Source organism: Prosopis cineraria, unplaced genomic scaffold, assembly GCF_029017545.1.
Source record: "Prosopis cineraria cultivar Desert tree isolate PC_DT_omini unplaced genomic scaffold, ASM2901754v1 PC7, whole genome shotgun sequence".
Classification (NCBI taxonomy): Eukaryota; Viridiplantae; Streptophyta; class Magnoliopsida; order Fabales; family Fabaceae; genus Prosopis; species Prosopis cineraria.
The window spans coordinates 26,131,704-26,157,582 of record NW_026555338.1 but is presented as its reverse complement, the minus strand read 5'-3'; the positions used below and the strand labels follow the sequence as shown (position 1 = coordinate 26,157,582).

The 25,879-nt window shown below is 31.3% G+C and overlaps 1 protein-coding gene and 2 pseudogenes across 2 annotated transcripts; all 3 read left to right on the top strand.

The window, feature by feature from the left end:
• Positions 1-689: 689 nt before the first annotated feature.
• LOC129314813 (CO(2)-response secreted protease-like) lies at positions 690-10,394 on the top strand (annotated as a pseudogene).
• A 2,096-nt stretch (positions 10,395-12,490) lies between these two features.
• LOC129315278 (histone-lysine N-methyltransferase, H3 lysine-9 specific SUVH3-like) lies at positions 12,491-16,426 on the top strand (annotated as a pseudogene).
• A 2,807-nt stretch (positions 16,427-19,233) lies between these two features.
• On the top strand, positions 19,234-21,321 carry LOC129316153 (uncharacterized). Of its 2 annotated transcripts, XM_054960444.1 has the most exons (3): positions 19,234-19,371; positions 19,479-20,044; positions 21,087-21,321. In XM_054960444.1, the coding sequence occupies exons 2-3, from the start codon at positions 19,480-19,482 to the stop codon at positions 21,161-21,163; spliced, it is 642 nt and encodes a 213-aa protein (XP_054816419.1). In that variant the 5' UTR covers positions 19,234-19,371; position 19,479; the 3' UTR covers positions 21,164-21,321. The 2 variants fall into 2 exon arrangements, with proteins under 2 accessions (XP_054816419.1, XP_054816418.1); XM_054960443.1 differs by having other exon boundaries at positions 19,234-20,044.
• The last annotated feature ends 4,558 nt before the right edge of the window (positions 21,322-25,879 follow it).

The window sequence follows — 25,879 nt, the reverse complement described above, 5'->3', positions numbered from 1 at the left end:
GATCTTTTTATTTTCTTATTTATGAAAACGTAAATCCAAAGATTTTGATTCTTTTCCGTGAAACGAACGGAGACTTAAGTTGCTTCCATGTGAAGCATATTTTGTCGTCTTCTTTAAGGAAATGAAAATTAATCCTGTCTCTTTTAAGATCTTGCTTCCCCCCCCCCCCCCCAATTAATTTTCTCGGAGTATCCAAATGCAGAACAGCACATAACAGAAAATATTTTTAAGACTTTTGACTCATAATTATTAAATGATTAATTGCTCAATGGATAAACAATAATGTTCTCCTTATTGGATAAAGAACACATTTTATTTAAGTATACATATTTAAATTCAATGAGTGACATAAATTCATATATTTAATGAATGTCTCCATTATATTCGTTAAATTTCATCAACATTTAAAAATTATTAAAATATATTTCTTTTTAAAAATTTAAAACAACAATCAAAACACCTTCATGCCTATATTATTTCTCTACAAATTTAAGATTTGGTGCTTTTTCAATATTGCGTGACAAATTTTTTGATAGACATTCCATTAAACAAATAATAATTTTTGTGCCACGTACATATGTGTGCGCCTCACTGTATCCAAACCCCAATTATACAAGTAGTGTAAAAAGAATTAAACAAGTATTAGATGTGCATTCACATGGTTCATGTTTGAACTTTGAAGCATCAAATCTCAGTCTCACTTCTCATCAGTTCTCACTTGGCCTATAAATTGATCATAACTCATGCACTTGTCTTCGTCTTCATCATCAGCACACAGAAAGAAGCTCTTTCTTCTCTCTCCACATATATATCTTCAATGGCTTCCCTTCTGCAATTCCTTCGTTTCCTCTTTGTACCTTTTCTCCTCCTCCTCTTTTCTCTTTCCATAGCCTTATCATCATCACATCAAATTCCCAAGGTCCTCTCTCTCTCTCTCTCTCTCTCTCTCTCTCTCACACACACACACACACACATGAATGGTCAAGTGAGACACATCACAAAATATATATACCTACCTTGTTTTGTTATCTCAAGAGTCAATAGAACAAAAAAAAAAAAAATCAAAGGAGAATCTCTCCCTCTAGTTGGAGTTCTCTTCAAAAATCAATTGATTAAGGATGTTGGTTCATTTTAATTAGAAGTCTCAAGTTCAAACTTTAGATATGTAATAGTAATTAAATTCTTGGTGAGAGATATGCCCTCCAAAAAGATGTCTACAAGCTGCTAACTAGATTAGTTTAGATCAAAGACCTAGAATATCTGACCTCTCTCTTTTGTTTGACAAGTCATATTTTTTGCCATTATTTATTACTTTAAATTATTATCTCTAGGAGTTCTCTCCAAGTCAATTGGTCATGTTGTTTTCATATATGTATGCATGCATGTATGTATGTAGGTAAGGCATGCCTATATTTTGTTTTGTGTGCTTGTATATGGAGAGGACATAACCGAAAATCAAGACAGAGAAGCTTGACACTGACACCTCTCTAATGCCTGAAGATTATATTGTTGCCTTTAATTGGTCATTGTTATTTTTTACTCTAATTAAGATCACTTCTTAAGCTTTTCTTATTGTATTTTACATGTAGCCTTATGTTGTTTACATGGGAAGTTCAGCATCCAACAGCATTGGGTTAGATTCTCAAGTTCCAGAATCAGCACATTTGCAGCTATTGTCTTCCTTTATTCCAAGGTTTTTCATTTATCTTGCAACTTATATATATTAATTTATTTAATCACCATTTGATTATTTCTCCACGTTCAAACATTTCATTATTGTTAGGAGCATTTTGTTCTTATTATAATCCTCACAATAAGACATATATAAACTTACTAAAAGCGGGGCCATACCCTGAGAAGCGTTTTTTTTCTTTTTTCCACATCCTAATAACATATTAATTCGTTATTAAATTAAAATAATAATTAGCATTGAAATTAGTGCAACTAATCCAATACGACTTTTTAACTTTAACTTTTCACAGAGGAGAGAGTGAGAGGATAGCTCTAATCCACCATTACAGCCATGCTTTTAGTGGATTCTCAGCCATGCTTACAGAGAGTGAAGCTTCTGCATTGTCTGGTACTCGTCTTATTTGCTTCCTCTTTTTCCAATTTTTAAAATATATTTTCGCCATTCTTTTGCTTTTCTAACAATTAGAATTAGATGCATGCACCTGCAATTTGGACGGTGTTTAAGAAACCAATAATAATACTGTCACATTGTTGTTAAATTTAATAAGAAATAATTATAGGACACCAAAAAGAAAAAGAAGTATAACAGCATGACCCTGTGCGAGTTCAATACTGTCTCTTTTGAAGTGTTTTTGTTTAAGGTATTCCCCAATGCATGGGATTTTTTTTTAAAAAAAAAAAGATAAAGGGACTTTCAGTCTAAGCTAGGAATTTTGAGTTTTTCATGCTTAAAATAACAATATAACCTTAAAAAAAGGGCAGATTTTCAACGATCCTAACCCCCCCTTTTTTTTGCAAGGCTTTTAGACCCAAACCTAAAAGTTTTGTTGCTCTTTTTTTTCTCTCCAATTTCTTAAGCCTTGCCCTATGCAAAATCGGGCAAGGCTTAATTAAAGTGAGTACAAAATATAGAAGCTATCATCTATCAAACAAATGGTTGGAGATCTAAATTCCAACACTTGTATGTGTCACAACCTAGTTAGGAGATGTTTATTTTTTTTTTTACCTTTTAATACAGTGACGGAGATTAGGCTGAACTGTTGACAAATTATATTCCTCATACCTTAAAAAACAAGGTAATAGTAACTTAATAAATTATATAATTTAATTTTACTGGATTATCCTTATCAAGGGCAGAGCCATAAAATTTTTTTAGGAGGCTGAAATGATAAAGCATTTATGATAATAAAAAAATTAAATCTATATATATCACTAACATAACATAAATATTTTTAACCTATATATTTATGTTCAATTTTACAAATATATAACAAATATGTGTGTGTATTCATTTTTTAAATTTTACTAATTAATTTTTCATGGTATAAGAATAATTAATTATCATGTTTACAATAAAATTTTAAATTTTTTTTCTCAATATAAATTATCATTAAATTGGCAAATATTTCATTTTTCCCATAAGTATTGAATAATTTAAATATATCTTTGGGATCTAAAGTTCTGTTCAATATAAAAAACTCTATTACTTACATGTTCAATTTACTATTTAATTCTTTTAAATAATATGTTCTTTTCTTTGTTTGATATATCTTGGGATTTGTGTTGTGGCACTTTATAAAATGTGTTAGTAATAATTCTTCTAATTTCTTTAATCAAATATAAAATGAAAGTAAAATTAATGATATCAATGCTTTAAAAGCAAATATATCATTATCTTATTGAAAATAAGTAAATACTATGACAATTATATTTTTAAGTTACTGCAACAGTTGAATTATACATGCATAAAAGATTATTATAAAATTAAAATGAGAATTTCATATAGTAGATTAAGCTTTTATAATGTAGTAATTTAGGGGTCGAATATATAACCCTTACATTTTGCTAAAAAAAATTTAAAAGTTAGAGAATTGTGACTCTTGTTGGTCCCGCCTCCACCTTTGATCCTCATTATATCTTCTTCTTTTTTAAAATTTCATGTGATTGGTTGCAAATTAAAGAACCATATGTTAATTACTGATAGAATTGGAAACTAAGTATTAATTACTCGTGGATATCATAAAACAACAGTTAAAGTAAGAGGACGAAAAATTACTAAAGCGAAAATTAAAATGGAATGAACAGAGTATACCAAATTAAAATGTACTATTCACAAGTTTTCAATTCCTACACAATATGGAATGCATGTTTTGTTGTTAAGTCATAGTTAATCATTTTCTTCTTCTTTGAGGTCCTTAATGAGTTCTCAACACAATAACGAAGCTCACTAATGCTATCATTATTTTTGCTTAAAACTAAAACCATTTTGTCTTCCATGAATATAAATTATGCTCTCTTAATCAAACTTGTACATGTAATTTTGTTCACCAATCTTAAAAGGACTAATTAGTTTAATGCATGAAAAAAGGAAAGAACAAAACTAAATCATATTTAAGCACATTTTGATATATGTTTGTGGAACGTTTATTACTTATTTTGTACTTTAATGAACTAACTGTGACTCAGTAATTTTCAAACAGAGCACCATGGTGTAGTGTCAGTGTTTCCAGATCCAGTTCTTCAACTGCACACGACAAGATCCTGGGACTTTTTGGAATCAGATTTGGGCATGATGTCACGTGGCTACATCCCACACCAACACTTTTCAAGTGATGTTATTATTGGTGTTATAGACACTGGTAAGTGTTGCTGCTTCAGTCCAGTTTAATTATCAGAGTACGTGTTGTTCTTCTTCTTGTAGATTTCGCTAGATAACACTACTGCTTTTCCTTTTCTTTCAACATTATACCCAAAGACAGTATTATTCCACATATGGAATAATAGAAAAACAAACAAATGTTCACAATATTATATTCATTAAGGGTTACGAATAAAAATTAAACTCCTGAAATGAAACACCCAAGTGTCACATGAGCTACAAACTCATTACTTGATAACAAAATTTCAATTAACATATGACATAGTGACATAAAATAAGGTTGTGTTCTTGTTTAATCCCCCTCAAACTTGAGGTTCGATCATTTTAATCTTGTTTAGGAAAAAATTGATGGGAAAAGACTTTTGGCTCAAAATTGAGGTTCGGTAAGAAGCTGATTTTTTGGGCTTTTGACTCAAAACTAAGGTTTAGTAAAATATCCAAATATAAATCATATTATAACAACTGATTTAACCCTGACTTCAGCTCCAAATTTTAATTTTGCAAATTTTAGGCCAAACACACCCTAAAATGACATCATGAACATATGTTTTCATGGTAGTGTACTTTGCAAAGTGGGTGGGGCAAGAATTTCACTTGTAAATGCAATTCTCATAAATGCCTTGGGTTAATGGTAGACACAGGTAGTAATGGTGGTGGGCAAGTGCTCCACTTAACTTGAAAAATTTTATAAAGGAGTATGTGAATTTTTAAAAATTTACCCACATTGCCTCGATACTTTTAAACTCACTGTACCCAAACTAAAATATGTTTCATTTTAAAAAATGGGTATTTCATATTTCACTTAAGCTCAATAGATTTTAGATTTTGAGTAGATTATATTTAAATTAGACTATTTTTATAAAAATATTATTTTGATTTTCTTTTCTAATATTATTTTACAAAACTATATGTTTATTGTTCTCACATTAGCTTAACTGCTGGGCCTGAGGAGTTTTGAAGGGACACTCACAGTGATGGTGAGGTTCGGTTGTATGTCACACTCACAGTGAAAGCATATCATCATTCGAACCCGGCCTTCATATTAAGTCATCACAACAATCGTCCTCGCCCCTGAAGCTCTTAAAAACTATAACTTTCACCTATTTTAATAATGACCTAAGCTTGACCTTAATTAGAAGGCAATTGTATGTGATGTATTATAATATAAACAAGCACCTTAAACAATATCGTTCATTCTAGTTTATATCTATTCTTTTTCAAAGGGATACGGCCAGAATCTCCAAGTTTTAATGATGAGGGTATTGGGGAAATCCCTTCAGATGGAAAGGAGTCTGCATGCAGGGTCATGATTTCAAGCTATCCAATTGCAATAGGTTATTATTCCTTCCTTCTCCTTATCTGAAATTTTTTCAATGAGAATAACTGGCATGATCAAATATGCAGATTTACTGCTATGGTAAAAATTTTCTTATCTCCGTGAATTTGCAGGAACTGATTGGTGCAAGATACTATAATACCCAAACCAAATCAGATGGAAACAAGACTCATGGTGAAGAAGCCAAAGACTCACCAAGACTCTGTTGGACATGGGACTCATACTGCTTCAACAGCAGCTGGAACCCAAGTTAAGAATGCTAGTTTTTTTGGTTTGGCCACAGGAACGGCAAGAGGTGGCTCGCCATCTTCTAGAATTGCCGCCTACAAGGTATGCTCACAAGAAGGTTGTTCAGGTGGCACTAGATTGAAGGCTATAGATGATGCTGTTAGAGATGGTGTAGATATAATCTCAATCTCCATTGGGATTGCTCGGCGTCTGAAGCAGACTTTCTGGGTGATCCCATAGCCATTGGAGCATTTCATGCAGAAGAAAAAGGTGTCATGGTGGTGTGCTCAGCAGGGAATGATGGTCCTGATCCTTCCACTGTTGTGAACACAGCTCCATGGCTGTTTCACTGTTGCAGCTTCTAATATTGATAGGAGCTTTCAATCAAGTGTTGTCCTTGGAAATGGAAAAACTTTTCAAGTACGTTTCTTGATTTCTGATGCCAAGTAGAATGAAAGGTGTGGTTAATTTCTTGACGTAGTTTTCATGCATAGGAAATCCTAATTTTTACCTGTGACTGGGCTGGTAGGGCTTTGGCATTAACTTCTCAAACCTCACTCATTCAAAGTTGTATCCTCTTGTTTTCGGAGAGAATGTGGCTGCTAGGTTTTCCCCTGCATCAGAAGCCAGGTATGTAATTTTGAAATGATATACTCCCTCTAGACCAAAATATAGCACAGCGATAACTAGTTTACGGATCTCAAAAATTATTATTGAAACTTTAATTTCTTAAATTTTTTTATATTTTTTCAATATATCCTCATTAAATACCTTATATAAGAGCCTTGATGATAGTAATTAAAATTTCAATACATTATTTTTTTTAAAAAAAAGAGTAATAAATGAAGTAAAGGTATAATTGAAAAAACACATAGTTACTTATGCCCTAAATTGCGAACCAAACAAAACTTCTTGAAAATGTTTATATTTGTGATTCGGAGAGAGTATATGATTTTGGCAAAGTTTTTCTATTAGATTCTAATGTTTTTTTTTATTTTTAAATAACACCTACACATTATTTATAACTTATATTACATCATTAGCTCATTCAGAAGATTCTTCCACATGTAATGATACTACTAAAGAAAACTTGATAACAAAGACCTAATAATTCTACTTTACTTTAGCTTTTTTTTTCATTTGAATATCCTCATTGCCTTATTGTAATACACTAGAGGTATGAAGTTGGAAATATTTCTTAATGTCTCATTTCTGCTCAAGTGTTACCTTGTCAAAAGCCTTCTGAAAATAACTCATATATGACCCAAAGAAAGATCTGTTTCAGCAAAATAGTATTGTTCTTATTTATACATGCTGCTAATGTATAGTAGTAGGCAGTGGCACTAATACCAGCAACACTAAGGTTGTTTGCTCTAAAGGTTAGAAAGCCGTAATGATAATTGTAAAATAAGGAAATGTTCTTTCAATGAAATGCAGGAACTGTGGTCCTGGATCACTGGATTCCAATAAGCTGCTGGCAAGATTGTGATTTGTGTTGCTGATGATCCACCGTTCGAAGACGAATCAAGCAGCTAGTTTTACAAGATGCAGGAGCCATGGGGATGATACTGATTGATGAGGAAAAGAAGATAATCCTTTTAAACAGGCATTTTTTCCCTGCTCAAATGTTGGTCATCTTGAAGGGAATCAGATTCTAAAGTACATTAACTCTACCAAGTAAGCATCCCCAAATTTCATATTCTAACGAGTGTCCGTAGCTTTGCTTCAATGTGGCCCATCTTTTCACATAAACTTTAATTCTTCTGTATCACTTAAAAAAAAAAAAAAAACTTCCAACAATGGGGAAAAATTAAAAACTTAAGTAAAAACTTAAGTTTCTCTTCAGCCGTTCTTTCTTATTTCCTTCATGCAGGAACCCAACTGCGACAATTCTTCCAACAGTAGAAGCTGCTAGATCTAAGCCTTCACCAATTGTTGGCATCTTTCTCATCTAGAGGTCCTTCAATTCTTACAGAAAACATAATCAAGGTAGTCCCCCCCCCCTACCAAATGCTCAAATTTTGAGCAAGGAACGCAAACGTATAAGCCTCTCATGTGGAAGAAAATGTTCTCAACATTTCTTATACGACACTAATTGTGGCAATTGTGTTGTTCAGCCGGACATTATGGCTCCAGGAGTTGCCATTTTAGCTGCCATAGTACCCAAGAGCACTGCACCGGGAAGTGTTCCACCAGGGGAAAGACCATCCTTATTCGGCCTCAATTCTGGTACATCCATGGCTTGCCCACATGTGACTGGTGCCGCAGCAGCATTCATAAAATCAGTACATAAAAGATGGAGTCCTTCAATGATCAAGTCAGCCCTAATGACAACAGGTTCAATAATTAATGTCCTTATTCTTTCAAGGGATAATGAAAATTATGGACACTCAAGTTTCATAACCACACACAATTAGTCCTTATAGTTTGAAAGGGAAATAACAACTTTAGGATTAATTGTGTATCATTATGAAACTTTAAGGACTTGATTGCGGAAGATTAAATTTCAAGGACAAAATCAATAATTAAGGCAAACTTGAAGAATCAAAAGTTTCATTGTATCCCTTCTTTTAATCTATCTCGAGACATCTCTCTCTCCTGAAGAAAGAAAAAGATGTGAAGATCATCTGCTTGATCGGATTAAAAAGGGTGTAAAAATAAAGAAAAACAAGTGGTTCTGTACTCCCTTTGGTCCAAAATATAACCCATTTTTCTCAATTAATCTTGTTCCTAATTGCTCTCTCCATTTAAAAATGTAAGACATTTTTTGAGGAGTTGGCTGTTAAAAATGTAAGGTATTTTTAATCTTTTGAGGTGCAATCATTATCTTTTTTTTAAAAGTGCCTCTATTGATAATGACTTCATATCTATTATAGGGTGTTTAATGGGGATAAATGTGGAAAGATAGGGTTAGTTTGAAAGTAGGTAACTACTTTATTGGGAGGTGAGATTTGGTTAAAAATGTCTTATATTTTTTAACGAAGGTAGTATAAGCAACTTAGTTTTTGTAGAAATTTCTTTTCATTTTACCTATTGTATTTATTAACTTGGATTCTTGTGTTTACTATAAATTTATGACTTTTTTCTTACTCATCATAAATTGGGACTAAAGGTTAAAAAAAGGAAAATAGTATATATTTTTATGAGAATAAAGATCTTATTGGTATGCGAATTATTATTAAAAGCTACTTATATTTGGACTGAAGAGAGTATGGTCTATGGAAAGTGGGAATTAGACTTGATCACAACCCAAGTAGTCTGCTGAGCCTGATCAAGTTTGATCTTTTCAAAATGTTCATTAACTGATGAGTTCTAAAATTGAGAAGTGATACTTATGCAGTTCTTTTCACTTTCTTGTTTCCAGCAACAACCTACAACAACATGAGGAAGCCTGTGGCCAACAGTTCAAATCACTTTGCCAACCCACATGAAATGGGATCTGGGGAAATTAACCCACTCAAAGCTCTCTATCCTGGTTTAGTCTTTGAAACAGAAGTTGAAGACTACCTCAGATTCCTTTGTTATTATGGCTATTCACTGAAAAACATAAGGTCAATGTCTAAGACTAAATTCAACTGCCCAAAGAAATCCAATAAAAACCTTATATCCAACATAAACTACCCATCAATCTCCATAGAAAAGCTCAGAAGGACCCAGCAAGCCAAAGTAATCAAAAGAACGGTTACCAATGTGGGACCCCTTAATGTCACATATCTAGCAAAAGTGCATGCACCAGAGGGATTGATTGTCAAGGTGCTCCCCAGTAAACTTGTTTTCTCTGAGAACATAACAAAGCTATCCTATGAAGTCTCATTCTATGGGAAGGAGGCCCATAAAGGCTACAATTTTGGATCTCTAACATGGCTTGATGGTCATCATTATGTTCATACAGTATTTGCAGTCAATGTTCAATAACTTGGCATTGTTGTCTGGTGCAGGTTATGTCAATGCCCAGACATACAGGACATTGCCAAATTCACACACACACACACACACAAATATTGATAATTTGTGTTGGCTTTTTCTCTAGCTATGTCATGGATGGGGAAAATGTCTTCTTTCCATCCACTAATAATCAAAACTAAGCTACTCATTTTCTCAAAATGTATTTTTGACATGAAACCTTTGGAATGGGCTCTTTGGTAGTTTTGGAGAGAGTTGAGCGTGTCTTGCTACTTTCGGTCAATTCCTCAAAATTCATTTTAGAGAGTTTGATAAGTTTATGGAATTCTATAGTTTGTTTGGTTAGAAAGGAATTCATGTACTTCAAGGGCATTCCTTCATCTTTGAATATGTAATGGATTAAAATTGTGTCCATGGTTTTTATTTGGTGTTCTGTTCAAGGTCTGTTTAAGTGGTGTGCTTTGATTTTGTAATTGTTTTCCGTTCAAGAATATGTTATGTATCAAAGTTCAGTCCTCTTCTTTCCTAAAGCACTAACTAAAAAAAAAAAAAACTAAAACTACGTAATTTTTAAGTAATTTTATTTTAAAACAAAGTAACTTTATAAGTATTCTATAACCTATTACACTTGGTCAAGTTCTAGTTACAATGTATAACCAAATTCATCAAAACTTTTCTTGCACTGGGATCTATACACTTTTGACAATTTTTTTATAAATCAATAATCAAATCATAATTTATGGAAGCAATTTATAGATAAATTAGCTAGAAAAAATTGCATTTTCAATTTAAAATTTAAGATGCAACATAAATTAATTAGGACATTTCTTTTATATATATATATATATATATAAAAGCTAAGGAGTAGGTTGAGCCGACGGTAAAAAATATTTCCTTTAAAATTATTTTATACATAAACTATTTGCTTAAGTGATGAGTACATCTACCACTTATACCAACTATACTTGGTAACTATGACACCTTTGTTTTGTTGTTATTTTTTGCCCATATTTGTTTTATTGTTTATGGGAACCGCGCATTGGAGAAGTAAAATGCATTTACATCAATGATTTAATGCTTAACTAATGCATTAATATTGATGAGTTGATGCTCAATTAATACATTGACTACCGATTTCAAAATTGCCAAAAATAATATTATTATGGGGTTTGTTTTATAAATTAAAGGATTAAAATCCAAATTCATCCTATAATTTTGTTTAGGTGTAGTGTTGACGTGAGTAGCAGGGTTGGTCGAGTGGCTTGATGATCCAGCATGCCCTGCCCTGTCCAAGCCATTTTATTTACTTGAGTTTTTTTTTAAAATATAGTGTGTGTATAAATAAGTTTTTATAATTAAAAAATGAAAACATGAATAAAAAATAAAAAATTTGTGCATTAACTTTTTGTTGGGTAACTTAAGTAAATTTTAGACAGTATTTATATTTTAAGTGATGTAGTTTAGCTGTTAATAATAGTTAAGTGGATCAAAATGAAATCTTAACTATAGATATAAGCTTTGAATGTTTTCACCATTAGTTTTTTAAAATGATTAGCAAGTTCTTCTATTTTTTTTTAATTTTGAATTATATCCATGCAATTTATTTTATTTTAATTAAACATTTATTTTTTTATTAATTAAATGTATTAATCACTAAAAGTTAAAAGTTTTAATTTTTTAAAAAATAAAATTAAAAATTATTTTTCTTAAAAGATTATGCAAACTTAGAATTAATTATATAATTTTTAATCTCAAATTTGTATAATTAATCTATGTTTTCAAATTCAAAATAACTTTCTTCTGTCTAAAATGTACATAGAAAAATTAATAAAAATATAAACACATTACTATTAAATAAAATTAAAAATATGATAATAAAATTATTTTAAATTATATAAATATATTTTAATTTTTTAAAATATTATAATTCTCTTAAAATTTTTAAAAATTTTTCTATTATTAAATAATTAATATAAATAATTAAATTATTCTTAATTTAAAATTTTAAATGCAAACTTATAAATTACGTTGCATTTAAAAAAGTTGTGTATTTTATAATAAAATTTATAAATAACAATTGATATTTATAACACCCAAAAATATCATAATTTTAAATGTAAATTTGTGAATTGTTATTGAATTCTTATTATTTTAATTAAAAAAATTATAATTTTTTAAATAAAACTTATAAAATTAAAAACAATTTAATCATTTATATTATTTTTTTAATAATATAAATTAAAAATAATTTAATTATTTATATTAATTTTTTAATAACATAAACGTCTTTAAAAATTTTAAAAAAATTATAATATTTTAAAAAATTATAATATTATTTACATAATTTAAGAAGATTTTATTATTATTTTTTTAATAATTTTTTTGTGTGAAAAATATCAAATTAAATTTTCTATTAAAGTTATAATTTATTACTAATTAATAATTTTAATTTTAACTTTTAAGAATAACAAATTTATTTGATTAAAGGAGTAAAAGCTTCTGTAATTACATAAATTTAATTTAAAATTGAGGCTTGGCAAAAAAAAAATTAAAGAAATAAAAGAAATACATCTGTACTCGTAATTAACATTGTTTTTCGGTAAGATAATGCACATTTTATTATTTTAAGACTCTGACAATTTCGTACTTCACCTCTTCCACTCACTGTCCGGCTGTCCGCAGCAGGTTCAAGTTCAACACATTTATCGATGCACCCATTACTCTGTTTTCTCTCTCTGCTTCCAGTTCTTCGCCTCCCTTCCTTGCGTCCCTATTTGACAGAAAGGATCTGCAATCTTCAAGCACCTTCAGAAGGTAAAGATACCTTCTTGTATGTTCTTTCTTATAGGAAACAATTGCTTCGATGATTTGTTAAGCTTTTATGAATTTCGACAAATTGTGTGTCAATTTATCTATAAATCAATCAACTTTTTAGTAAAATTTCATTCGTGATCTCATTTGCTCATTGGGATTTATTTTGCTAATCTTTTAAAATAATCTTCCAGGATGAAACTATCGTGACGCATTTGGGTGTGTCTGCTGCAAATGGTTTGAGTGTCGAAGCACGAATCTCTATATGAGATGGGGAACAAGATATTGGGTAGGTTATTGAGGGAAAATAGTGGTTTTGAGGTTTAGTTTGAAGGGGTCTGCAATGGAAGGAGGTTTCGGCCAAAACTCTGTTCCTTCTTCAACTTCTTTTGACAAGTTCGCGATTTTGGATGTTAAGCCTCTGCGTTGCTTGCTGCCAGTGTTCCCTATGTCATCTCAAGGTCCTTCTGGGTTCGCTCCTTTTTTCCCCTTTGGTGGTCATCAAGGACCTCAAGCATGGACTGATCTCAACCAGCATGCTCCTCCCTCTGGAGAGACACCAGATTTTCTGATGCCTACTCCAATCCGTTCATTCAGAGGCCCTATAGACAATACTCCATCAAAACGTGGAGCACCACGTGGGAGCAGGTCAAAATCATCCCAAAGAAAGGCCAAGAAGATCCAAGTATCACAGGTGGATTTAAGTTCTGTAGTTGGCATTAGCCCAGCCCAACAAACTGATGGTAACTTGGAAGTTGTTAGTCTTGTACTCATGGAGTTTGATGCGCTTCGAAGAAGAATTAGCCAACTTGAAGATGCCAGGGAATTCGCTTCAGGATTTACCAAGCGTGGAGATTTAAAAGCTGGCAATATATTGATGACCAAGGGCATTCGAACAAACATCAAAAAGAGAGTAGGTGCAGTTCCTGGGGTTGAGATCGGGGACATTTTCTTTTTCAGAATGGAATTGTGTGTTGTGGGTATACATGCTCAGTCCATGGGTGGGATTGACTACATGAGCATCAAGGGTGGGTTTGAGGAAGAACCTCTGGCTGTAAGCATTGTTGCATCAGGATATTATGATGACAATGCAGATGATGACGATGTCTTAATTTATAGTGGACAGAGTGGGAACTTTGGCAAGAAAGAAAAGGTGGTGGCTGATCAGAAGCTTCAAAGGGGTAACCTTGCTCTGGAAAGAAGTTCACGACGGCACAATGAAGTAAGAGTCATCCGGGGCATGAGTGATGCTGCAAATCCAAATTTAAAAGTCTATGTCTATGATGGTCTGTACAAAATTCAAGATTCATGGATAGAAAAGGGGAAAGATGGCAGTGGTGTATTCAAGTACAAGTTGGTGAGAATGCCTGGACAGGTTAGTGCTTTTTCTGTTTGGAAATCAGTTCAGAAGTGGAAGACAGACCGTTCTTCAAGGACTGGACTTATTTTCTCAGATCTCTCTTTAGGAGCTGAGAGTATTCCTGTATCACTTGTCAATGATGTTGACCATGATAGATTGCCTGGTGGTTTCACTTATTTTCATTCCCTTAGATATACAAAACCGTTCAGTTTAATGCAGTCTTCTAATGGCTGTGACTGTACAAAAGCATGTGTCCCTGGTGATCTGAATTGCTCTTGTATTCGGAGAAATGAAGGTGATTTTCCATATATTGGCAATGGCATTCTAGTGAGTCGTAGGCCATTAATTCATGAATGTGGCCCCACATGTCGTTGTTTTCCTAACTGCAAAATAGAGTATCCCAGATGGGCTTGAAGCACTCCTTGGAAGTATTCAAAACAAGAGATAGGGGATGGGGTCTACGATCATTGGATCCTATTCGTGCTGGTTCTTTTGTTTGTGAATATGCTGGAGAAGTTATTGACAAGGGAAACTTAAATCAGAATGAGGAGTTAGCAATTAAAGATGAGTATGCTTTTAATACTAACCGTATATATTCTCCATTTAAGTGGAATCATACGCCTCAGTTATTGGAAGATGTGATTTCAAATGACTCTTGTGAGGATTATGACATTCCATCTCCGCTAATTATAAGTGCTAAAGAGTTTGGAAATGTTGCTAGATTCATGAATCATAGCTGCTCCCCAAATGTTTTCTGGCAGCCAGTTGTTTATGAAGAAAACAATCAATCGTTCCTTCATATTGCATTTTTCTCTCTCAGACATATTCCACCAATGACAGAGTTGACATATGATTATGGGATTTCCCGTTCTGATTATCCTAAGGTAGCAGAATACCCAGAGGTAGAAAACAATGCTTATGTGGATCGTCGAAGTGCAGTGGTTCTTTTGGTTGATGGATTGTGTCACAGTTGCTTGCACATGAGCATGGTGTTTGGAATTGTACTTGTGACTAAGGTTTGAATCCCTACTTCTTTCAAGTATTGAGAATTTCTTATCTTTTCATATATGATCTTCAAAATAAATGCAGCCATTTTTTAATGACAATTTTCATTTTCTGTTCTATTTTTGAAGTTTGTCACATTCATACTTGTCAAATAGTAATAAATAATGCTTTGTGGCTGTCCCTGCAAATGTATAAGATCTTCTCCTTCCTGATTATGTTCCATTCATCTAGGCGTAGTTCATAAACTTCATTTATTGATGCCATCTGATTTTACTATTGTTGAATATAATACGATCATATAAATATAAACTAATAATATCACTTTTCTAGCAATTCACTCTCCTAAAGAGTTTCAACTTTGCACTTACTTTCCTATGCAAGATGTCCAATCCTTCATGTCAAATGTGATTTGTCAAAAATTTTCACGTTTGTTTTAAGTTTCCAATTTAGCAAATACACTTGTTTTGCTGTTGTTTTATGGATGTTATTATTGAAAGCATATGTTTATGCTTTTTAATATGAACAAGACCAATGGAAAGTTCTTATCAATTATTTCTATCAGATACGTGGACATTGTTTACAACACAGCAATCTCTTTTATTGTCTAGAAATCACTTGGCGTAGTTCCATTGAACAAGAAGATAACAAAACTTAGAAATTGAACCTAAGTTCTTCCTTTCTTTAATGGTATTTACTCCCTCTGGTTCATGTTATAAGACATTTGATAACTACTTCATGGTTCTTAAAAAAAATTAGTTGAAATCTTAATCTCTTTAAAAAAATTTTACATATTTCCAATTATACTCTCATTAAACGCGGATATTAGCCCCTTAATAATAACAATTGAAATTTCAACAAACTATTTTTTCAAAAGGAATAATAAATGCGATAAGGTATAGTTGAAAAAAAAAATTATAAGAATTACTCAATATCTTATATTTTGGAACAAGCAGGACTTCTAGGAAATGCTATATATATATTTTAGATAGACCCGAGGGAGTACCTTGTTGGGGTTAATGGTCCTTTTCATCTTACATACTGTATCATTTTGAATAAACCGACAGGTGAGGATTCTGCAGATATTTTGGAGAACCAGATCAAGCTCCAATTTTGTGGATGTGCTTTTTTTATAAGCCCAGGTATGCTTGACTGGAAAGTAAATGCTCAGCTTTTTTGTTTATGAAGAAAAAGTAGTTTGTAAAGTTGTTTTGAAGAAGTTGCTAGAGAATGACCTGTATGTGGTTACTAGAACTAGAAAGGACGTGCCTAGTGATGTTCATGGCACTATGTAGTGTGTATAGTTGGATGATTTCTCTTTGGTCTTGGTTTAGTGATGTGAACTGTATGTAACTGATGTTTGTAAATATGTTTACTTTAGGATAAGAAACTTCCTATGCCTGGCTTTTTGAATTTATATTTTGGTTTTGAAAGATATGATGAGCCTTACTTTCGACCCCTAATACTAGTCTAGAAAAAATTTGTGAATGATATGCATTCAGTGTGTTATTGGACTACATTGAATCAGTTGCATTCATGTATATATCTCAAAGAGTGACATGAAAAAAAAAATGTAATATTATGATTATAATTCTCACTGAATGTGGTTTGAATAAATAAATAAATAATCTTTCAAAAAAAAGAATATATAATTAATTAATCTGGTGATGGTTAGGTGAATAAATAGTATGAATATAATTAAAATATTAACTATTTGTATTGATGTTTCATGTCAGCCAAATAAACATTGCTCATTTGGGCTATCTCATGGTCCTTATGAGTACTTTTTCAAATTAGGAGGAGGATGAAATTGAAGAGGTGAGGAATTACGAAAATAAATTATGCGGATTAAAAGCAAAATATGTATAGTGAATTTGAGGGGTAGTTTTCCTTTTATTTATATCATCTAAAATAGATTCAGCTAATCTGAAATTTATCTCAGTGATGATCACCTATGCAAGTTTAATATCTAAAAATGGTATACGTTTAAAACTTGAAGAGAAGATTATGATGGATTTTGGGGCCAAATTGTGAAAGTAGTTTCTTTCACGTCCTACTAATTTCTTAACTTCAGAGAACATGTTGTTATTAATTAATTAATTAATTAGTATTATATTTATTCCACCACAAACTAAAAGGCTATATTAAAAAATCAACTGATTAGTAATTGAGTGTGGATAAAGTTTACCTCCTTAACAAAGGTGGACTTGGGGTGTCTTTTATTTTCTTATTCTTTATTTTCTTCCTTTTCCATTTATGACCTACAGAAGGTTGATATTTAATATTTAATAAGCTTATTATTATAATTTTATATAAAATGTATAAATAAAAATTATAATTTTAGATTGTTTAGATTAAATTTTAATGGTTTAAATTTATTTATATATTGTTATGAGAAATTAAAATAATAATTTTATTAAATATTAATTCATTGAAACTTTTTTTTTTTCCAGTTTAGAAGGCCACGATAAACACCTGCAAAAGATTAAGGTTTAGTCATGTTTAAAATCATGAGGTTTCTATAATCATGTTATGATTTATCAAAAATTATAATATTAAAAATATCATATGGAGGTTGGTGAGTTAGGAGATTAGTACATTGATTAATTTATTTACAGATATAATTAAAGGTGATTATTCAATCTTTCATAATAAAATTTTTAATCTTTTGAATAATGTCAGAATACGAGTGACGATATCTCCAACAAGGAAACTTTGATGGAAGAGTAAAGAAGGAGACGGATGTCTCCATCAAAGGCACAAAGGCATCATCGTGTCATTAAAGGCTAACGTTGTCACGCAAGCCAAGTGGATAGAGCACAAGTTCTCAAGAGAGCCTTTTAAAACAAAAAACAAAACAAAACAAAATAAAAAAAAAACAAAAAAATTAAACATCCGGTATTCTCCGATATTCTAAAAAGTTTGAGATTATCATTTTTACATGTCTAGAGTAATACAAATTCTCGCTGTATAAAATTATTATTATCAATAATAGTTTCATGAGTATTTCAAAGATGCTTGATATTTTTGTTTAACACAATTATTTATTTTAGAATTTAAACTTGAAATTTTCTGATAAATTAATTTAACTTCCTTGAGCCTACTTTTAGCTAGCCTTTATTTAACTTTGTTGTAGTTGTTTGTAATTAAAAATATATATAGGTTTCAAAAACTCATTTTTTGGAAGCACATTCAGGAAATGAACTGTACAAGTCCAAATAAAGTTCAAGAAAAGCATTTTTAATGAGTTGTTTACTTGTTTTCGAGTTTAGGGAAAGCACATTTTGGAGAGAAACTCCAGTGGATTTTTTTAATTTATTTATATTTTTCAGCACATCAAATTTTGTTATTTATATTTATTTCCATGTGTCGAATTTTATACCAATATTACATATCAAATTCAGGCTTTTTTCAATAATTACATATTTAAAGATACTTTTGATTTATATAGTCCAAACAATTTTTTATTCTTTATTTTTATCATACACAAATGCCCTCCTATTTGAATAGATTTTATTTGAGACACAATCAGATATTAAATATAAATACTTCTTCCAGCAACATTGAAACTAAAATTTATTATATTATAAAAGACAAACTCCTTTTATTGGACTCAAATATCAATTCTTATTGGTTGTATAAACAATTTTTTTAATTTATTAAACTGTCTTCTTAAGTTTGACAAATTTACCTTTAGCAGACATACTTTTAAATTTTTGCAAGCTTTTAATTAGTTTGAAATTTTTTTTTTGGTCTTTAATTTTATAAAGAGTTTTTTAATTCTTTAACTCTAACACAATTAATTTTATCAATAAAAAAATTCCTTCCTACATTATATTTTTAAATATTAATAAAATATTATTAAATATTGATATATTAAATTTAATTTTATAAAATAATAATAATTAATATAAAAATAATCATTTAAAATTAATGATATTGTGGCTAGATCATTGAAAATATCTATTATAAAACTCAAAAATTAATTTGAATTTTTGTACTCCTGTTAAGAAATATAAAATATTTTTTGAGAAATTAGAGGTTAAAAATGTAAAGTATTTTTAGTCTTTTGAGTTATAATCATTGTCTTTTTTTAAGTGTTTCTATTGATAATAACTTTATATTTATTATATGGTATTTAATAAAAATAAATATAAAAAATAAAGTTAATTCAAAAGTAAGTAATAATTTTATTAAAGAATAAAATTTAATTAAAAATATTTTATATTTTTAATGGAAGAGTATAAAATTGGAGAATGGAAGATAGAAATAAGCCTAAAACAAAAATGAATACCCCTCTAGTTTTTGGTGGGGAAAAAACGAGGGAGAATATAATATGGACTCCTCTTTTCGGCGGGGAAAATAAAGCGCGGGAAATGTGTGAGTCAACGCTTCACTCAGAAATCAGAATCGTCTGTTGATTCCACAGTCCTTTTACTTCATTCAACACTTCATTCTTCTTTGTTCTGGGAATCATATGTATGCAGAATGCAGCTGCGAAACTGCTGTGTCAGTGTCACCAAAGGCGATGTAGTGTGGGCTAGGGTTCAATTTCCCCACCAATTTTGGCCCTCTCTGGTTCTCTGCACCGACTCTCTCGGCGTCTGCGTCTCCTTCTTCAACCACAATCTCTCTCCCAGGTACGTCATCGAATCCGAAGTTGTTCCCTTTGAGGAATGCTTCAGATGGATAATGGGTCATCAACAGGGCGTTAAAAAATGCGACATTTTCTATGGGTCGCTTGATTCTGCGCTAAAATTGATGGGTCGGAGGGTTATTTCGAGTCTGAAATGCCGGTGCCAAATGATGCCCCCGAGGAACTTTGATGGTGTTGGTGGTGGTGGGAATGATGGGAGAGAAAGATCTGATGGGTCGAAATCGAATGTTTGCTTTCAGCCATTTGTAGTTTTGGGTTTTGTTTTGAGGGTCGCTGTTGTGCCATGGGTTGATGAACTGGATTTTGTTGATGCTGTTAGAGCTGTTGCCCAGGTTCAGGCTTTTCGTGACTATTGTTCTATCGAGAAGAGAATGGCTTACGAGAAGACTCAAGGAGGTATGCATAATGCATTTGATGTGCTTGTTAAAATGAGGGTTGATAGTCCTTATTCTCGCCTCTCAAAAACTTTATCCAGTTTCTTGGGCATAGGCATAGTCTAATTTCCATCACATAGTGGCCCTGAAGGTCTACATCTGAGATTACATTTAGAGGAATTTAAATGAGTTTGATAGAGAGAAATACTGTCTTTTTATACCAACTGAGCTAAAATGTCAGCTCCTAGTTAAAGTTTTGATTAGTGTGTTTGATTATTGCACTGGTTAAAATATTTTTTGTGGTTTGGAGACTGTTAGATGCTGTGATTTTGAAAACTTAGATTGAAATGAAAAAAATCTACCTTTTCTAATCTTAGGTTGTGATTGCGAACTCATTTGCCAAGTACCTAGGTTATTTTTTGTGTGAATCTATAGAGCCTGATATTATGAGCCAATTGTGCTTCAGATTGATATAATAATAGCTCATTTGTATACCACACCCCATCTGGCTTTTATCAAATCCAAGGTGTAATTCGAGAAATGAAAGTGCCCTTATTTGGATGGCTATATTAATTTTAGGGAAAACACGGTTATTGGTCCCTATATTTTTAATAGATTTTGCTTTTAATCGCTATAGTTTTTTTTATTTATTGTGTTTTCAATCCTTGTAAGGACTCAACACTGAAACTATAGGGACTTAAGAAACAAGGCCATCCAATCTTGTTGAAACTATAGGAACTGAAAATATTGAAAAAAAAAAAAAACTACAAGGACTAAAAGCAAAATCTAATGAAACTACAGAGGATGATAAGTGTGGTTTCCATTAATTTCAAAAGGGAATATGACAACATGATTTTATGCCACGTGACATTATTTTTGAATTTAAACCTTGGGAAAAGCTGGTTGTTGACTTGATACAAATTAGCTGCCTGTACCATTGTGATTTTATTGTGCCTTCACTATCCAATTACTTCCTGACCCTGTATAAGGTATCCTTTTGCTAAACTAAAGATGCCATATATTGATGTTTCCGTGCTATAAAATTATTATTTGTATTATGATAGGCAATAATGTGAAGCTACTTCGATGTTCATCATTGGGTGAGAAATGCACGAACTTTCTCGAGTATCAGATGCTTTAGAACCCCAGCATCAATGTCAGATTCTATCAGAAGAGGTGGAAAAGATCTTGACTATTGATTCTATAAAGACATTGAACTCAAAAACCTCTGTGGTGAAAGAAAATGTCAAAATCTTGCGGGAGAATCAACTTCAGATTATTCCACAGACCCACACTAGTAATATGAATTACTACTGAGATATCTCTCCACTTGCATTCTCTTTCCTATCATCCGTTTTATGTGATGGGAGAAAGCCTACAATCCCTAAAGCTGAGGCTTTTGGGGGTTAAAAATATATCAGAGCAGAGCATTCTTAAAGCTGCTTCAAAGACTGTTCTAAGTTGAGTGAAGCTTTCAGAAGAAGAAAAGACACTGCGATTGAACTTTTTTACACGTTGCCTAACATCAATACCGCTGCTTGCCTGCCCAAGAAAAGGAAGCAACTCGACCATCCTGTTCCATGTGATTGTTCTTTCAAGCTTCAGAAACCTTCACCCTTTCCTCAACAAATGAAGAATTTCATCTTTGAAGATGATTGTATCAGGAAACAAGGAACTTAATCCTGATTTTTTCGTTTTACCATCTACATTAGCTGATTGTTTCGCTAGTTCTAGAATTGAGATGGATTCACATCTTGCTTCCATTTTACCGCATCCTGTAAAGGTTTCTGACCTGGGTTTGAGACTGGCATACACAGGTGGATGCAGTTTGATGAATTTGCCTGACAATGCATCTTATTACATGTCTCTCTTCAAAGAAAAGCCATGTCAGATAGATTTTCCCACAGAAGAAAGAGTTCAAGAAAGTGAAGGAAACAATCATGTGTCAGAATTTTCCACACCCTGCACATCACAAAACCAGAATGTCTGAACACAAAAGCATCCAGAAGTATGGTCAGAGCAGCATATGCTTTCATGAAACTGCAACGAAATTTACTGAAGAGCTTAACTCAGGATCATTGTCCGACTCTCTGCTTGGTGGTCAAAATTCCAATAATTATGAGGATGAGGTTGAAGCGAAAGAAGTGTCAAACAAGGTTTTAGAAGGACCTGACTCTGCTCTTGACAAGAAGATGCTGCAAATTAGTACATCAAACAAATCAGCAAAATAAAACTGTCTTCAAGGTGCTGCTTGGAAAAGAATAAGAATCTTGATCAATTTGATACTTCTTGTACTATGATCAATTCAAGAGTTGAGAGCAATTAAAAACACAAGCTTCTCGTGCTTGTTCAAAATCCTTGCACATGAAGTTTCCCAAGAACATCAACCTACCATCGAAGTCAGAGTTGATAAAGAAGTTTAGAGTGTTTGGCTCTGTGGATTATCTTAAAACAAAGGTCTTTAGTTTTTCCAGCTCAGCTCAGGTGTCGTTCCTTCAAGAAGCTGATGCAATGGCTGCTTATTTCCATGCCAAAAGAAAGAAGGTCAGTTTGGGCAACGCAAATATCCAGTTCTGGCTTGACCCAAGCGAGCACAAGAGAAGATTATCTTCTAAATATTGTACTCCGGGGTCAGCAAGTGAACAACCAAAGTCTCTGAAGTCATGTTTGAAAAGTTCTAGTTCTGAGAAGAAAGATAAAATGAAGAAGCCCTACAAGGTAAGGTTTACAATAGTAACTTAGTCGATACTAATGTATTGAAGAGACCACTGTATAATGGAATTGTTTTTTTTCCTAGTCCTTGTTTCTATTTTCCTTAACCATAGGTTTGTAAATGGGTAAGCTAAGACATGTTTTCCCCCCCTCAATTCATACTCCTGTGTTTTGGCTTGGATTATCTGGGGTGCGTTCGAGAGAAATAGAGGAGTAGAGCAATGGGTTCCATACACACTGATAAGATGTAGGTCTTATATACAATATATATATATATATATATTGTGTGTTGTGCACTCAGTATCCTAGACCTGTCCAATGTTGAGCTAAGAGGATTTTAGCAGGCCTAAACTAATCCAAATTGAGTTAGGTCAGGATTTGTTTGGGTGGAAGTTCTACCACTAATGCTACTATATTTCTAGAGCTCAAATGTGCTATCATATTCACTTTCCCTTCGAATGTACCATCTAAATTTGTAAATAGAGAGGATAAAAAACCTTTTCACCCCTTAAAAAGTTTTTTTTTTTTTAAGGCTAAACCCATTCTCCCTTCCATTTTTCATCTTTTTAAGCTTGCTCAGTAGCAACTGATAGCACGAAAGGGAAAACTGCATATCTGCCAAAAAAAAAACAAAGAAAGAAAAGGAAACTGTATGGGATGATGAATGGAATGACTCTTGACCAAAAAAAAAAAAGAAAGAAAAAAGAAAAGAAAAGGCCATTTTTGTAAAAGTTGATTGTTACGTTTGAGTAATGGTAACATGAGAAAGTATTTTTTTTTTTAATAACCAAAGGTTCATTGTTCAATTTCTACCAAGTGGTGATTTTAAGACTGACATTTTATGGAGATCTGCCTGAATTTTTTTTTTTTAATTACAAAAGGAGGTAATAGACTTCAAATTAAAAGGGAAGTAAAAGTTAACTAACCCTTATCCATTGGTGGATTTGGGGCCCGAGGCCAATAAGGGTAAAACGATTTTTGAAGAGACACGAATAATATATACTTCATTGATGGGAAAATTTAATTTGTCAATGTTTAGAACCATATAAACTATGTTTTATTACATGTGTAAGAGTTGAGATTCAAACTTCAATTACTTATTTAAATAATAATGAAATCATTATCACATATAACTTGATTTGCTAAAAAAATTAAACAATAAATTTAATATAGAAAGATCAAAACTATTTCAAACTACATAAATAATTTACTATCTAGAAAAAATTTTAAAAATGAAATAAGTGTTTTCACTAATAATTTAAGAATTAAATGGTTTTCATAAATGGCTCAATAAAATTTAATCATTCATAATACTTAAAGCATTTTAAAATTCCAATCCTCTCCCACTTTTCAAAATTTCATGTTCTCACAGTCAACTTCACTCCTCCTCCAATTTTTAAAATTTAAAGTTTTAGATTCATTATATTTTCTCTTTTCTCTAACAATTTTTTACCTCAACTTTTCACCTAAATTTAAGTGACTATCATCTTTCTCTTTCTTTCTTCCTCTTCCCTTCTTCCTTTCTCAATTGGTGAATTCAAAATTAACTTATCAGTGGGGCAAATTAATACTCAATTTATATTCACACAAGGTATCTCAAAATCGATGGGAGGTAATTGCTCACCCTCACATGTATGTAGATCCATCACTGCCTATGTCTGTAGATTTACATTTAAAAGGTCATCATAGTCTAGGATAACTAAATACTTCGAAAATAGATCCATAATTATATTTTGTTGATATGAAAAGAGTGCATGATATGCCCGTCAATCTATGCAAGTATCTGCTTGCTTAGTATGTTTGTGAGATTCTAAATAAAGGAAGAATAATAGATAAGTTCTAAAAAGATTTATTAATTTAAATAAAGTATCAAGTACCAAACTTAAAAAATTATAAATTTAACTCTTAATTTTATAATTTTGATGTGATCAATTTATAATTTGTATTTTAAAATTTTAATAGTAAAAACAATGATATATTCTTCACCTATATTAAAATTTTAAAAATAAATTATAAATTTATTATAATAAAATTATAAAAGTAAAATTAAACTTATAAATTTGACAAAGTTTTGACACTTTAACATAATTTGAAAAGACCTTTCGTTCGTGATTCTCCCCTAGGTAAAAGCTAGATACGTGTAACTTATTTTGATTTTTTTTTTTTTTTTGATAGTTTGAGTGACTTCTATTCAATTAGAAAACAACTTTAACTTTTCTGAACCGAACATTTCACTAAAGTTGAATCCTTTTTTAAAGCTCATCATTTCTTTCGTAGTAGTAGCAACGAAAGGAACCTAATTATAATACCTCTGACAAGCTTTGAAATTTGAAATATACTTTTTAGAGCTGCAAAATTTCACTAGGAGTGTTCAACTAACATTCATTCTTATTGATTCAGTTTCATTTTAATTATATTAAAATGAGTCTCGCCTGATTAAAAATAATCGAGAACGAACTTGCTGGACAAGATAAAAATGAGTTTGGAACTAAACGAGATATGAGATTGTCCTCACGACATCCAATCCTATCCCAAATATTAAATATATTAATATATTAATATAATTATATTTATATTACTTATAATTTTAATACTTGCTATTCTAATCTAAAACTAAAAGTTTTTTATATTGATAATTTTAATGATATAGAGTAAGTAGTACAAGTTAATATTTTTTTTTATAATATATTAATTATATTAATATAATTATTCTTATATCTACTTATTTAATAACTTTTTTATATTGTATTTTTTGCTTTATTTTTAGGAGGGTGAGGTGACTAGCTTAATATATTTCAAAACTGTACCAGACTTGTTTATTTTTATTGCTCTTATAGCCTACAGATAACTTGTAATCAATGTTTTTAAAATTGGATAGAAAATTGAACCGAAAAGATTAGTAGTTCATAGTTCGCATGGTCGAACCGGGTTGGACCAATGATCGAATTTGTGATGTAATACTTAAATTAAAAAAAATTATATATGTATTTGATAATCTAAATATAAAAAATAAATATAAAATTGTCACTTAATTTAAAAGTAAAACTAAATATTTTAATTTTATTATAACTTAACAAGCCATATGATATAATATAACATCAAATAATTAAAAAAATTGATCATTTTCTAAAAAAATTGATATAAA